At 41.2% G+C, this 14,483-nt stretch overlaps 1 protein-coding gene across 1 annotated transcript; it reads left to right on the top strand.

Moving 5' to 3' along the window:
* Nucleotides 1-1,015: 1,015 nt before the first annotated feature.
* Nucleotides 1,016-6,420, top strand: LOC132891309 (protein FAM237A-like). Its single transcript, XM_060928806.1, has 2 exons — nucleotides 1,016-1,403; nucleotides 6,266-6,420. Exons 1-2 carry the CDS (start codon nucleotides 1,016-1,018, stop codon nucleotides 6,418-6,420), a joined length of 543 nt encoding a protein of 180 aa, XP_060784789.1.
* The last annotated feature ends 8,063 nt before the right edge of the window (nucleotides 6,421-14,483 follow it).

Raw genomic sequence — 14,483 nt, 5'->3', positions numbered from 1 at the left:
AGAAAGGCCCTTGCTGGCCGCTGGGCTCGAACCCAGGACCTTCTTGCTGTGAGGCGACAGTGCTAACTACTATGCCACTGTCCTGGCCCAAGGATATTTATTATTTTTCTTCTTCTCCTTTGCATTATTTTCCTGTAGAGTTGTATACGTTTGTCTGATGGGTGTTACGTCTCTGCTTTTTGTAGCCTAATATTTTGTACAGTTCAGGAACTTGCAATTAAGATTTTCACTGCAGTAATTTTACTCTATAACTGTCTGTGACTAATAAAGACTTGTACTGCATTTCAAAATCAGCACACACTGCAGTGACTTAATAAGTAATCACATAAATGTTGTTATCCAACTAATGAAAATGACTTTGTTAAAGAAATCATTTTAAGACTTGCAGGTTAAAGCAAGATCTGAAGTTGGCAGCAGCAGCATGGCTTTGGTGGCTTTTCCATCAGCTTGTGCGGAGCATCCCTCACTGTTCAGCCCTGTGAGGGGTTTAATACTGTGACCACCCCCTTAATGAAACTGAGCTTGTCACGGAGGTTCACAAACAAATCCTGTCAGTTTACGGTGACATCTCAAAGGTAAGCGAATCTTCTTCTTTTGCATGCATACATAGCCTAATTCGATTTGCAAATGCAATGTGAATATGAATATCTGAATAGGCCATTCATATAAAAATCGATGTTAACATTATTAGTTGAAATATGGGTTAGAAATAGCATGCTGTGGTTTTACTGATAAGTCACAGAATCATGTTAACCTTACAAATTATTTCATTTTAGAGAACAATTATTGTTATGACTCAGTTTGTGTCACGTGGTGCGCATATGTCTAAGGCTCAAAACGCAAAGAATATTTCTAAGACTATATTATTATTATTATTATTATTATTATTATTATTATTATTATCAGTTTTATAGCATCACTGACCAACTTTCAGGATTGACCCTTGTAGTTGTTTATCAGGGTTTAGGACTAATACCTGACCCTCATTAGTCTAATGTACTAATTACTCTTGTAGATGATGGATGACGTAGTTTTGCGTGCGCGTCTGCCCCTGTTGCTGCTCGTCTTGGTGCACGCGCTTTCCACGCAGGACCAAAACTCGGGTCACGTGGACCCGTTAACGCTGAGCCGCTCGGACCCGCGCTGTTGGGAACGCGCTTCTGTACTGCTTCTGGAGATGCGCGCGCCGCGAATCGCGCACACGGTGCCTGACTTCTGGGACCTCATGGTGTTTCTGAAGTCCTCGGACAACCGGAAGCACGGGGCTCTGTTCTGGGACCTGGCACAAGTCTTCTGGGATCTCTATGTGGACTGCATCCGGTCCCGAAACCATGGGCTCGGGAGGCGGCACGTCATGCGCACCAAAAGGCGTCTCACGGTCGCGCGCTCTCTCGCCGCGGATAGTAAGTACCGGTACTAGATCCTGACCTGCAGCTTGAAGGGAGTGTGATGGAACATGATTGTTTGTTTTGTGCCACAATCCAACAGATAAATCTTAAGGAAACTTTACTCAGTTTCATTGCCACTCACCTCTTGCTCCCTCAGTGCCTCATTATGTCTTGCACTGAGGGACCAAGAGATAAGAGAGGCCCCAGAAAGGGCCCCCCAGGGAGCTCAAGGGTTTTCTGAAGTTACTTCTGTGAAATCTAACGCACTAAAAGTAGATACTCAGAGTGAGCTTTTTACACCTGACAAATAATCTAAAATAAGGAGCTGGATGAGGCTATGGGAAGCCAGGGAGTCGTGTGTGTCTTGAATGGGGGACATACATCTTTTTTTTTTTTGCCCTGGTGACAGAAAGCGTGTACAAGAAGAAGCACAACTTTATTCATCACATGCTTGTGAAATTCCTCTCTGCATTTAACCCATCTGAAGCAGTGAACACACGTGAGCAGCAAGTCATCTCATCTCATCATCTCTAGCCGCTTTATCCTGTTCTACAGGGTCGCAGGCAAGCCGGAGCCTATCCCAGATGACTACGGGCGAAAGGCGGGGTACACCCTGGACAAGTCACCAGGTCATCACAGGGCTGAGACATAGACACAGACAACCATTCACACTCACATTCACACCTACGGTCAATTTAGAGTCACCAGTTAACCTAACCTGCATGTCTTTGGACTGTGGGGGAAACTGGAGCACCCGGAGGAAACCCACGCGGACACGGGGAGAACATGCAAACTCCGCACAGAAAGGCCCTCGCCAGCCACGGGGCTCGAACCCGGACCTTCTTGCTGTGAGGCAACAGCGCTAACCACTACACCACCATGCTGCCCAGCAGCAAGTCAAGTTTATTTGTATAGTGCTTTTAACAGTAAACATTGTCGCAAAGCAGCTTTACAGAATTTGAATGACTTAAAACATGAGCTAATTTTATCCCTAATCTATCCCCAATGAGCACGCCTGTGGCGACGGTGGCAAGGAAAAACTTCCTCAGATGGCATGAGGAAGAAACCTCGAGAGGAACCAGACTCAAAAGGGAACCCATCCTCATTTGGGCAACAACAGACAACATGACTATAACATTAACAGTTTTAACATGAAGTCAGTTTCGTTGATGTTATAACTCTTCATTGATGGAAACTTGAGTGCAAAACTGTTCATGACAACTGCAGTCCTAAAGTTAGCAAGTCAGCTGTAGTCCTCAGCCATAAAAGTGTTACTGTAAGCGTCCAGAGCATCTTCCAAGTGCGACTTTCAATTGTCCATACGGGGCCGTCCTCCACAGGAGCGGTGTGATGAGACTCCAACCAGACGTACGGCATCAGGATGGATCAGGCAGGTCCGAGGAGCAGAAGAGGTCAGCATCTCAAGCTCAGGATTGACATGTAAATCAGAGGGACAGATGGGGGGGGGGGGGGAGAAAACACGGGTTGTTAGGTATGCCCAATGTCACCTGAATAAGTAGAAACAGTATACATTTTGCACGGAGTACAAGCAAGGATTCCGGCAAAACTATGACAGCATACAGTAACTAAAAGGGGAGAGCCAGAAGGTAACACAGGCATGAGGGAGCCCCGGGACATAAAGCAGCAGCCACTACACCGTCAACAAACTCGAGTGAGCAAGCGAGTGGGGGACTGACAGCATCCATACATCCCAGTTTACCAAAACACTACTTCTGAGGACCCTCCAGATCTACTCCTTTACCTCATAAACACCATTAACAAAAGGCTTGACTAAACAGTGAGCACACACACCCAGAGCAGTGGGCAGCCATGCTAACAGAACCCGGGGAGCAGTTGGGAGTTAGGTGCCTCGCTCAAGGCCATTCCATATTAACCTAACCGCCTGTCTTTGAACTGTGGGGGAAACCGGAGCAAACCCACACAGACACGGGGAGAACATGCAAACTCCACACAGAAAGGCCCCTGCTGGCCACTGGGCTCAAACCCAGAACCTTCTTGCTGTGAGGCAACCATGCTAACCGCTTACACCACCGTGCCACCAAGAAACTATTTCTCTTATTATAACAAATGAGGTGAATGGGTCGCAATTACAACGTGCTCATCTGTGAGGGGTTCAAACATTTGCCATGTGGACACTGTTTACGCATTCACAGAGGCAGCTTTTGAATGGCACACAGTCCTTAATTTGATGTGCTGTGGTTTGCGCGCTGATTAAGAGATACACTAATACCACACACAAAACACACTCCCTCAGCCCGGCCCTGCAACAGGAATACAGCTCTGGGACCCGCATACTAGTTGAGACAACACTGGCTTTACCCAGGACTATCCACAGAATTAAACAGTGGTTCTACCTAATAACTTTTTTTTTTTTGTCCACACCCCCAAACTCAGGGGCGGTTCAAGCTTGTATGGTTCTCTGAGCAAAGTCCCCACTTCTGCACCAACAAAAGGACCGTTCTGCACTAACTAGTTTTTATTCAGATATTTGGAACGACACAAATAAACAAACATTAAAAACTATATTAATATAAAACATCTCATCTCATTATCTCTAGCTGTTTTATTCTGTTCTACAGGGTCGCAGGCAAGCTGGAGCCTATCCCAGCTGACTACGGGCGAAAGGCGGGGTACACCCTGGACAAGTCGCCAGGTCATCACAGGGCTGACACATAGACACAGACAACCATTCACACTCTCATTCACACCTACGGTCAATTTAGAGTCACCAGTTAACCTAACCTGGATGTCTTTGGTCTTTGGAGTGTGGGGGAAACCGGAGCACCCGGAGGAAACCCACGCGGACACGGGGAGAACATGCAAACTCCGCACAGAAAGGCCCTCGCCAGCCACGGGGCTCAAACCTGGACCTTCTTGCTGTGAGGCGACAGCGCTAACCACTACACCACCATGCCGCCCAATATAAAACATATATACAGAAATTAGACTCAAATATCAAAAAAGTCAAATAGAAACAAATTGTAGTATAGAAATACAAACAAAAACAATCAAATTATTAGGATAAATGTGCCAGTTAGATTTTTGCTGCAGGTTACATATCATGATGAAACTGTGTGAAATTATATCTAAATGTTATGTAAGCTAGTTGGTCAGAAAACGGAATATTGCCATCAATAGCATTAACATAGGCTAACGTACGTAAGTGTTATACTAGTCTATTTCATTACATGCATAATATTATACTCAAACTGATAACAGCTGCGTACTTTTATCTTTTGTATATTTCTCTTTTTCCTCTTTTTTCTAAACTGGGCACCTGATGGCTGACCCGAGACCTTTTCTTATCCATTTGTGTTGATCCGGCACTCGAACATCACTACATTACCCATCACCCGACACTGTCAACCAAGAATCAAGACTAAACCAATTCACACTGGTGGTATGCAGACTGCTTTTATCTTTTATATTATTCTTAACGATTTTGCAAAGAAACAACAACAACAACACAAACTTGCAACAATGTATCTGTGAAACTACAGTATATATTTACAGTATTATGAATGAATTGTAGCCCTGTGATGACCTGGCGACTTGCCCAGGATGTACCCCGCCTTTCGCCCGGAGTCAGCTGGGATAGGCTCCAGCTTGCCTGCGACCCTGTAGAACAGGATAAAGCGGCTAGAGATAATGAAATGAGATGAGATATGTTTTGTAGCATTTCGTAGTGTGATTTTACTCTGTGCCTCACAGCAAGAAGGTTCTGGGTTCGAGCCCAGCGGCTGACGAGGGCCTTTCTGTGTGGAGTTTGCATGTTCGCCCCGTGTCTGCGTGGGTTTCCTCCGGGTGCTCCGGTTTCCTCCACAATCCAAAGACATACAGGTTAGTTTTGGGGCAGCCACACTAAAAACCCTCTAAAATCTCTTGGGGTGGAGCTGAGAGGACTGGACAGCGAGAAGACAGGGGTGTGCTGTAGTGGGTCTGCAGGAAGGAGGCTCAGTATGTAGGCGGGACCAGACCATGAAGCAGAAATTGGAACGTGTTGTGAATTGGCCTTAATAGAGCCAGAAGATGACATGCCTAAAAAAAAAACCAACAAAACAACAACAACAAAAAAACCTGTAATATACTAACAAACCACACCACATCAGAGCAGAGTTATGTCCACTTTAAGGGCTGATCCCACACACATGAAAACCCTTAAACTGAAAAGACGACCAGTGGAAAGTTAAAGGAGTGTGTGGATTTTTGTGTACAAGTAAATTTTCTCCTTTATCTGTTCTGCTGTTTTCCATTGCTGAGCTAAACAATATTTATGGATTATAACTTTGAATAATTTTAGCATATTTGTTCCTTTTTCTAAGTTCACCATTTTTCCCATGGTCCTCACCCAACATTTTGACTATAGGTTTGTTGTTGTTTTTTTTAGTGGAAATTGTTCCTCTCTGTAAAAGTATATTTATCTGGACCTCTTTTTTTTTTTAATCAGATGGCAATGTCCTGTGATGACCTGGCGACTTGTCCAGGGTGTACCCCGCCTTTCACCCGTAGTCAGCTGGGATAGGCTCCAGCTTGCCTGTGACCCTGTAGAACAGGATAAAGCGGCTAGAGATAATGAGATGAGATGAGATGGCAATGTTAGATTTAGTTTAAAATTAAAACCTACAACTTGTGCATCTACTCCGTCAATACTCCTGATTACACTGTCTAATATGACTAGCTGCAAATACAACTGAGTGCCTAATGACTATGTATAAAATACAAAAATAGAAAAACAGGAAAACTAGAGTCTTGTCATTTTCAAAAACAATGCAAAAGCTGATATTATATACTGTGGATGTTTATTGGTTTTTTTGTTTTTAATTTGCCTGAAACTGGTTTTGTTCGTTCCCTCTTAGAGTCTTTTGTGCAAGAATCGCAGAACCATTTTTCGAAGTTAAAGGAGTTTACTCGGACCTGGTTTCAAATTCAGGTGCAGCAGGATGGACCACGCAGCTTGTACAGTGATGCTCATCCAAAAACCCAGGCTTCAAAGAAAATTTCACATTTTTAATCATGAAGAAACAATGAAGATAAAATATTTTTACCTATGGCAACTTTTGTCTGTTTAATAAAATAATTTGCACCACTTCTTTAGCCTAAAACCTTTTTGTTTTAATTTTAATATAGGAAGTGTTTCAAGCCAGACTGATCCCATCAATTATTAGCCCTTAATGGGCAACCTGCAGACAGTGAGGTTAGAGGCTAACTCATGTAAAACCCAAAATGGCCTAATGTGGCTTTTCTGTGGGCGGCCCATGCTCTGGCATGCCCACATGAATCCCATGGGGGGGTTATTGTAGGTTAAACATCATTAGGCGAACACCCTTTTTCCCAGCAGTAGCTTATTCCCATAGATTTTGGTGGGGCAGGATGACATTAATAATGACATAGCGTCTCGAGTCTCAACTTAATTTTGTTTGACTTATGCTATGGGGTAACATCTAGTGATCTGTACAGTAACTCTGTATGTTGTCAACTCTCAACTGCCTATTACAGTCATACAACACACAGTGCAGCTTGTTTTGAGCATTTCAGACAAACCTTTGTTTAACTATTTATCATTAACCAGAGTTGACAATTAATAGTAATTTAACAATTAAAATTTTTTTTTAATCATTTTAAACTTGCTGGCACGAATCCTGCCCAAATGAACCTCTAATAAAAGGTGACCAGTTTTCTGATATGAAAACTCAGGATGTTTTCAGTTCAGCGGTCAATATGTCATTAAAATATCAAATGTCTTTATCTATGAAATAAAAAGTGGGACAACTGGTAACTGTTGAACTATAAAAGACTATGATGAAAGTTGACTGATAAAACTGGGTACTAACTCAGTAACTTTGTAAACTGTGTCAGAAAATCATACAACTTACCACAGTGAGGGAAGCTATAGTAAACTATGGAACGCTCAATAAAGAAAATGGTCATACTACAATGGTTCAATAAACTTAATTTAATTAATTATCGATACACACAAGACAAACAAGCAACAATACCAGACTGACACACGAAGACACTGTAACAGAGTGATAAATTTATCAGACATACTAACAGACACTGTGATAGACAGAGAAAATAACTATAATACAGAAGCACTACAGACAAGACAGAAGTGTCACGTTGGTAGCCTACATCCAAGTAACTTGTACAACAAATGAGCTACCTGTGTACCTATCAGAGGGCGCTGGCTGCTCACTGTAGCAGCTTCATATCTCTCTTCTATTAGCTTCTGTTAGCATTGATGTACCTGTTACTTATGCAAGAAAATGTAGACATTTATCATCGCAAGTAACATACAGTTAGTTTGCTTGTGGATATAACATTTTATGCTGTAATGTTTTCATTAATAATTTTAATGTATTAATGTGACCATAAGTTTTGCCTAGGAACAATGGGCCTCATTTTGATAAGTGGTTAGAAATGGATAATTCCTAGGAGCATTCACACAAGAAATTAGTCTTCATAAAAATCCAGTAATTTTGGAATGCTTGTATCCTAATGGTAAGAAAGTGTTTTAAGAACTCACCAAAATTGTATCTTGTATGCTAACAATACAGATGTCCAACCCCCCCATTCTGTCTTCACGACTAATCAACATTTCTTTCCTCAATACGTACTTTGTAAATGGGCAGCACAGTGGTGCAGTGGTTAGCACTGTCGCCTCACAGCAACAAAGTTCTGCATTCAAACCCAGTGGCCTGTGTGGAGTTTGTCTGTTCTTCCTGTGTCTTTGTGGGTTTCCTTCACAGCCCAAAAACATGCAATTAGGTTAATTAGCTACTCTAAATTCTTCTTCTGCCTGATGGCAGGTCCAGTTTCTAGAACAATTACAGTACTGGTTTCCCATTGCCTTCTACTGGATTATTTCTCCTCTCAACCATTCACACACACAGGCAATTTAGAGTAGCCAGTTAACCCAAGTCCTGTAACCCCACCCCTGATTCTAACCCTGGGTTACCTCCGGGCTTAAAAAGACGTTTGTGGTGATATTGTGGATTCACTTGACACTTGCTAACTACAGGTTTTACAAATCAAGTTCCCCTGTGACTAGGCGAGCAAGTGGTTAGTAATAGAAGCGAGATATGAAGCTGCTACAGCGAGCGGCCAGCGCCCTCTGCTGGCCAAAATAAGCATAACGTGAGATGTGTGCCCGTCTGTTCTGCTGCCCGGCCTTTCTTTCCTGTTCGTTTTTAATTCACAGAAGAAAAAAGAAAAGGAAAAAAACCGGGGACATTACCGGGGACTGCTCCAGCCGGGGCCAGGCCACCAAAAATGGAGACTTTTCCCCGGAAAACGGGACATCAGGACATCTACACTCTAATATCACTTGCTGCAGTTCACTTTTAGGCCACTAGGTGCAATAAGAACTCTATGGAAGCTCCATAGGGCTGTGAGCTTACAGCCCCATAATTGCACAACATCTGGAAAGCTGAGCAAATCTCTCTTTTTTCACACCTAAAAGAGGTAATTGGTATTTCAACATTTAAAATATATGGATTGAATGGCTTTATGAAATATACAATATGATCAACTGCTGATGGTGGGGTTCTGCCCTTGCCCCATTGAATGAGCCACCACTGTTTTCCCCTCTCATGAGGATTTAAAGCCACTATGTTGTGCTATTTTTATCTTCTGCCCACAAAAAATTCAGATACCTCATCATTTTTTCTGATAGGTTTTACTGTAATTGTGTGACCCACCACACAAAATTCACAATATTATTGCAGGAAATACACGTGACTGGCTGAGGTTTTAGAACAATTAAAACAGCCTAGGAGGAGGTGGATTAGGTTTGACCCCATCCCCTGCACTTCCAGTTCTCTCACAGTGCTCAATATGACTGTTAAGCTAAACTTTGTTAATGGTAATTTAGATAATTCATACTTGCATCATTTGTTGTACAGCCAAAGTTTATCAAATATCCTAAAATCTTGTCAGAATGTTGTCATATTCTTTACTGAGATGACAAGGTGCACCTGAAATCAAAGATTTTTCACCAACAGCACACTGAATGTGGAATCTGGTTAAGAGAAAAGGTACCAATTACTATGGGATATTGTAATTTCTTATTTTAGCATTAATGTACCTAACTGTTACTTATGTAAGAAATTGTAGACATTTATCACCACAAGTAACATACAGTTAGTTTGCTTGTGGATATAACATTTTACGCTGTAATATTTTCATTAATAAATTTTAATGTATTAATGTGACCATAAGTTTTGCCTAGGAACAATGGGCCTCATTTTGATAAGTGGTTAGAAATGGATAATTCCTAGGAGCATTCACACAAGAAATTAGTCTTCATTAAAATCCAGTAATTTTGGAATGTTTGTATCCTAATGGTAAGAAAGTGTTTTAACTGTATCTTGTATGCTAACAATATAGATGTCCAACCCCCCCCCCCAATCTTCACAACTAATCAACATTTCTTTTCTCAATACGTACTTTGTAAATGAGCAGCACCGTGGTGCAGTGGTTAGCACTGTTGCCTCACAGCAACAAGGTTCTGCATTCGAACCCAGTGGCCTGTGTGGAGTTTGTCTGTTCTTCCTGTGTCTGTGTGGGTTTCCTTCACAGCCCAAAAACATGCAATTAGGTTAATTGGCTACTTTAAATTCTTCTTCTGCCTGATGGCAGGTCCAATTTCTAGAAGAATTACAGTAGTGGTTTCCCATTGCCTTCTACTGGATTATTTCTCCTCTCAACCATTCAAACACATAGGCAATTTAGAGTATCCAGTTAACCTAACCACATGTTTTTGGACTGTGGGAGGAAACCCATGCAGACAAAGAGAGAACATGCAAACTTTACACAGAAAGGCCCCTGTCAGCCACTGGGTTCGAACCCAGAACTTGGCTCTCATATCCTTCCTACCCTATTTTGTGAAACTGTAATATCTTCTATCCATCCACCCATCATCCATAACCACTTATTCTGTGCAGGGCATGCTGTAGCCTATCCCAGCTGACTATGGGCGAGAGGTGGGGTACACCCTGGACAAGTCACCAGATAATCAAAGGGCTGACACATAGACAAACAACCAATCACACCTATGGTCAATTTAGAGCCACCAATTAGCCTAACCTGCATGTCTTTGGACTGTAGGAGGAAACCCATGCTGACAACATGCAAACTTCACACAAAAAGGTCTCCATCAGCCACTGGGCTCGAACCCAGAATCTTCTTGTTGCTGTAAGGTGACAGTACTAACCACTACACCACCGTGTCACCCTGTAACATCTTGAGGTGTTCTAACAATATAGTGACGGTTAGGACAGCAGGAGGTCAAAGAAGGTTTTCTGTCTTTCATGGAGCCTCCACAAGTAGGATCTCTCACTGTTATCCTGACATAAAGTGACTTATCCAGTGCAACAATGCAGTGTCTCACTTCCAAGTAAGTGCAAACACTCAGGACAGCAGACTTGGGAATTCACCCAGACACCCTTTTTTTTTTTTTAAATACAGTCCTCTGCATCAAGGCACAGTGGCTCCCTGATGGTGTACTTGGTCTAGGATTGCCACCATTCAGAAATGAAAATAAGGGATGCCCACCACGGCTCCTCGGGGCCATGACCACCATGGGCACAACTCCCATAGGGTGGGGTGCCCGCAGCAGTGGTATGTTTTATTTTGTAGGTGTTTTTAGTAAAGGGGTGATCAAGAAAGCAATTACTCATACTTAAAGCTTGAAATGCTTTATTGCCAATGCTGTAAAAATGTATAATGTACAAGTGGGCAACAATGAACTTATAAAATATAATCTAAATATATTGAGAACTTAATAGAATATCACTGCAAATGTAAGTGCATAACTGTTCTTGGCGTAGGGACTCTCATGTGAACCTTGGGGACATTTTCACTTAAAGAGGAAAAAAGAGAACAAAAAACAACAAAAACACAACAAACCTGGGCCCTGTACTACGAACGGAGTTTAACCTACCCAGAAGTAACCCAGGGTTCCCCCGCTAAACCGGGGTTGACAAAACCTGGTTATCTTGTTTGGGGTTAAACGGTACTACGACGCCAGTTATGAAGTTGATTTGTTGAACCTGTGTTAACCTAATCAGGGTTAATGCGCGTTCACGTTAAAGGGGAGGTTATCAGCGCAAATCCCCACTGTTCACAATGGCACGGTCGCCGTGCTTCACGGAGGAAGAATGCGCTGTCATAATGCAAAGCTACGAGGAGTTCAAAACAACATTAAGAGCAAAATCTAACACAGCGGCTGCCAATAAGGAGCGGCAAGCATGTTGGCAACGAATTGCCGATCGGGTCAATGCGCAAGTACATTCCCCCTTCTACATGTTCCAGAACAGAAGTATAGGATGAGAGAAAGCTTCATGATCAATCACAAGTCACAGAAAATGGTCCTTCGACGTGGCCCCAGTCATATATAGCTTGTTTAATGTCCGAAAAATCCTGAATAAAATTTGGTATGGTAAATTCATGGAGTAGCCTACTTAAGCTGATATGTGCACAGAGTCACATGAATTAGGATGACTGACTGTTCAGTCCCTTTGACTAAGTTGGTGTATGTCCTGTGAACATTTCAGAGGCAACAGCAGTGCCAAACGCACCTGGCAACAGGTGAAAATGAAATATAAAAACATCATTCATAATGGTAAGTGTGTGTGTGTGTCGTTCTTTTTCTGTACTGTTTCAGATGAAAAAGCTTTTGCCCAAGGACAAGAAGTAGGCTAAACAGCATTTGCCTTTTATTTATTCAAGTTTTATCTGCTTGCCTAATAGTTCAAATTGTTTTGTATATAGTTTATAATGTAGTTGTGTGATATTAATGATAATATTGTGGGAAAACTACTTTGCACGGACGTTCATTTAATTTATTCTATCGTCATTTTGTTTGTTCTATTTTTGTGTATTTTATTTATTTATCTGTTTGTCTAGTTGTATCTATTTTTCTAATAATATTTTTTTTGCATTAATTGTTTTTTCCTATTAAAATAATCTTGTGTTCTTGTTATAACTTTATCTATTTATCTGACTGTTTAGTTGTATCTATTTTTGTTACAATTTCAATATTTTTAATATGTTTTTTTCTATTAAAATGTTCTTGTGTTATATTTATTGTAGTTGTATCTATTTTATATCTCAGACTTAAATATTTTTGTAAAACAAGTGTAAAATATTCTTGCGTTCTTGATAACTATGTTCTTGAGTGGGTTCTTTTTTTTTTTTTTTTACAGAAAAGCCGTTCTGCATGGACATTCATTGAAGCCCTCATTGTTTTTTAATGGTTATTTATGAGCGTTTAGGGGTTACAATAATGTAAGCCTAGGTTGCTTTATATAAAAGGTATGTCCAGAAATATTGATGTCACTGTCTAAGCAGAGGGATCTGGCTTCTTTAGACGCTGTCTTCTTAAAACTGAATAAATATTTAAAAAGAGCCAAATGAGCCAGTCTTTTGAACGGCTCTTTTCAAAGAACGGATCCCAAAGATGCGGATCCCATCAAAGAGCCATAAATCCCATCTCTAATCTGCGCTCCGATATCGCACGGGTCATCCAGGTACGCTGGCATTGTCTCTAGAGGAAATGTCGGTGGAGAGGTGGTGTTTAAAAAGGGTGTGGTTAATCGGAAACCTCGGGTTAACCAAGAACATAACCTGAGACGAGCAGGTTTGAGATGCAGCGTAAGTTGCCATGGCAGCATACCTCGGTTTGAACATAGCCAACTTTCGTAGTATGGGTTAATCGGGAAGTTACGCTGCACGTGATCAAGTTACTCTCGAAGTTACCCTGGTAAGCCAGAAAACCCGCTTCGTAGTACAGGGCCCTGTACTACGAAGCGGGGCCCTGTACTACGAAGCGGGGCCCTGTACTACGAAGCGGGTTTTCTGGCTTACCAGGGTAACTTCGAGAGTAACTTGATCACGTGCAGCGTAACTTCCCGATTAACCCATACTACGAAAGTTGGCTATGTTCAAACCGAGGTATGCTGCCATGGCAACTTACGCTGCATCTCAAACCTGCTCGTCTCAGGTTATGTTCTTGGTTAACCCGAGGTTTCCGATTAACCACACCCTTTTTAAACACCACCTCTCCACCGACATTTCCTCTAGAGACAATGCCAGCGTACCTGGATGACCCGTGCGATATCGGAGCGCAGATTAGAGATGGGATTTATGGCTCTTTGATGGGATCCGCATCTTTGGGATCCGTTCTTTGAAAAGAGCCGTTCAAAAGACTGGCTCATTTGGCTCTTTTTAAATATTTATTCAGTTTTAAGAAGACAGCGTCTAAAGAAGCCAGATCCCTCTGCTTAGACAGTGACATCAATATTTCTGGACATACCTTTTATATAAAGCAACCTAGACTTACATTATTGTAACCCCTAAATGCTCATAAATAACCATTAAAAAACAATGAGGGCTTCAATGAATGTCCATGCAGAACGGCTTTTCTGTAAAAAAAAAAAAAAAGAACCCACTCAAGAACAGTTACCAAGAACGCAAGAATATTTTATAGAAAAACACTTGTTTTACAAAAATATTTAAGTCTGAGATACAAAATAGATACAACTACAATAAATATAACAAGAACTAGTTATCACAAGAACATTTTAATAGAAAAAAACAAAAACTTTCTATATTAAAAATATTGAAATTGTAACAAAAATAGACAACTAAACAGTCAGATAAATAAAGTTATAACAAGAACACAAGATTATTTTAATAGGAAAAAAACTATTAATGCAAAAAATATATTATTAGAAAAATAGATACAACTAGACAAACAGATAAATAAATAAAATACACAAAAATAGAACAAACAAAGTGACGATAGAATAAATTAAATGAACGTCCGTGCAAAGTAGTTTTCCCACAATATTATTAATATCACACAACTACATTATAAACTATATACAAAACAATTTGAACTATTAGGCAAACAGATAAAACTTGAATAAATAAAAGACAAATGAATGCTTGCTTGCACACACACCATTATGAATGATGTTTTTATATTTCATTTTCACCTGTTGCCAGGTGCGTTTGGCACTGCTGTTGCCTCTGAAATGTTCACAGGACATACACCAACTTAGTCAAAGG

The sequence above is a fragment of the Neoarius graeffei genome, chromosome 9, assembly GCF_027579695.1.
Source record: "Neoarius graeffei isolate fNeoGra1 chromosome 9, fNeoGra1.pri, whole genome shotgun sequence".
Taxonomy (NCBI): domain Eukaryota; kingdom Metazoa; phylum Chordata; class Actinopteri; order Siluriformes; family Ariidae; genus Neoarius; species Neoarius graeffei.
Note: the sequence above shows the minus strand (reverse complement) of the source record. Positions and strands in the feature narration are given on the sequence as shown.

What these genes read in the sequence shown, in the direction of transcription:
- LOC132891309 (XM_060928806.1), top strand. Translation starts at nt 1,016, where the DNA reads ATGATGGATGACGTAGTTTTGCGTGCGCGTCTGCCCCTGTTGCTGCTC. An exon ending in GCGCTCTCTCGCCGCGGATA is followed by an intron (nt 1,404 to 6,265) that starts GTAAGTACCGGT and finishes GTTCCCTCTTAG; the next exon opens with AGTCTTTTGTGCAAGAATCG.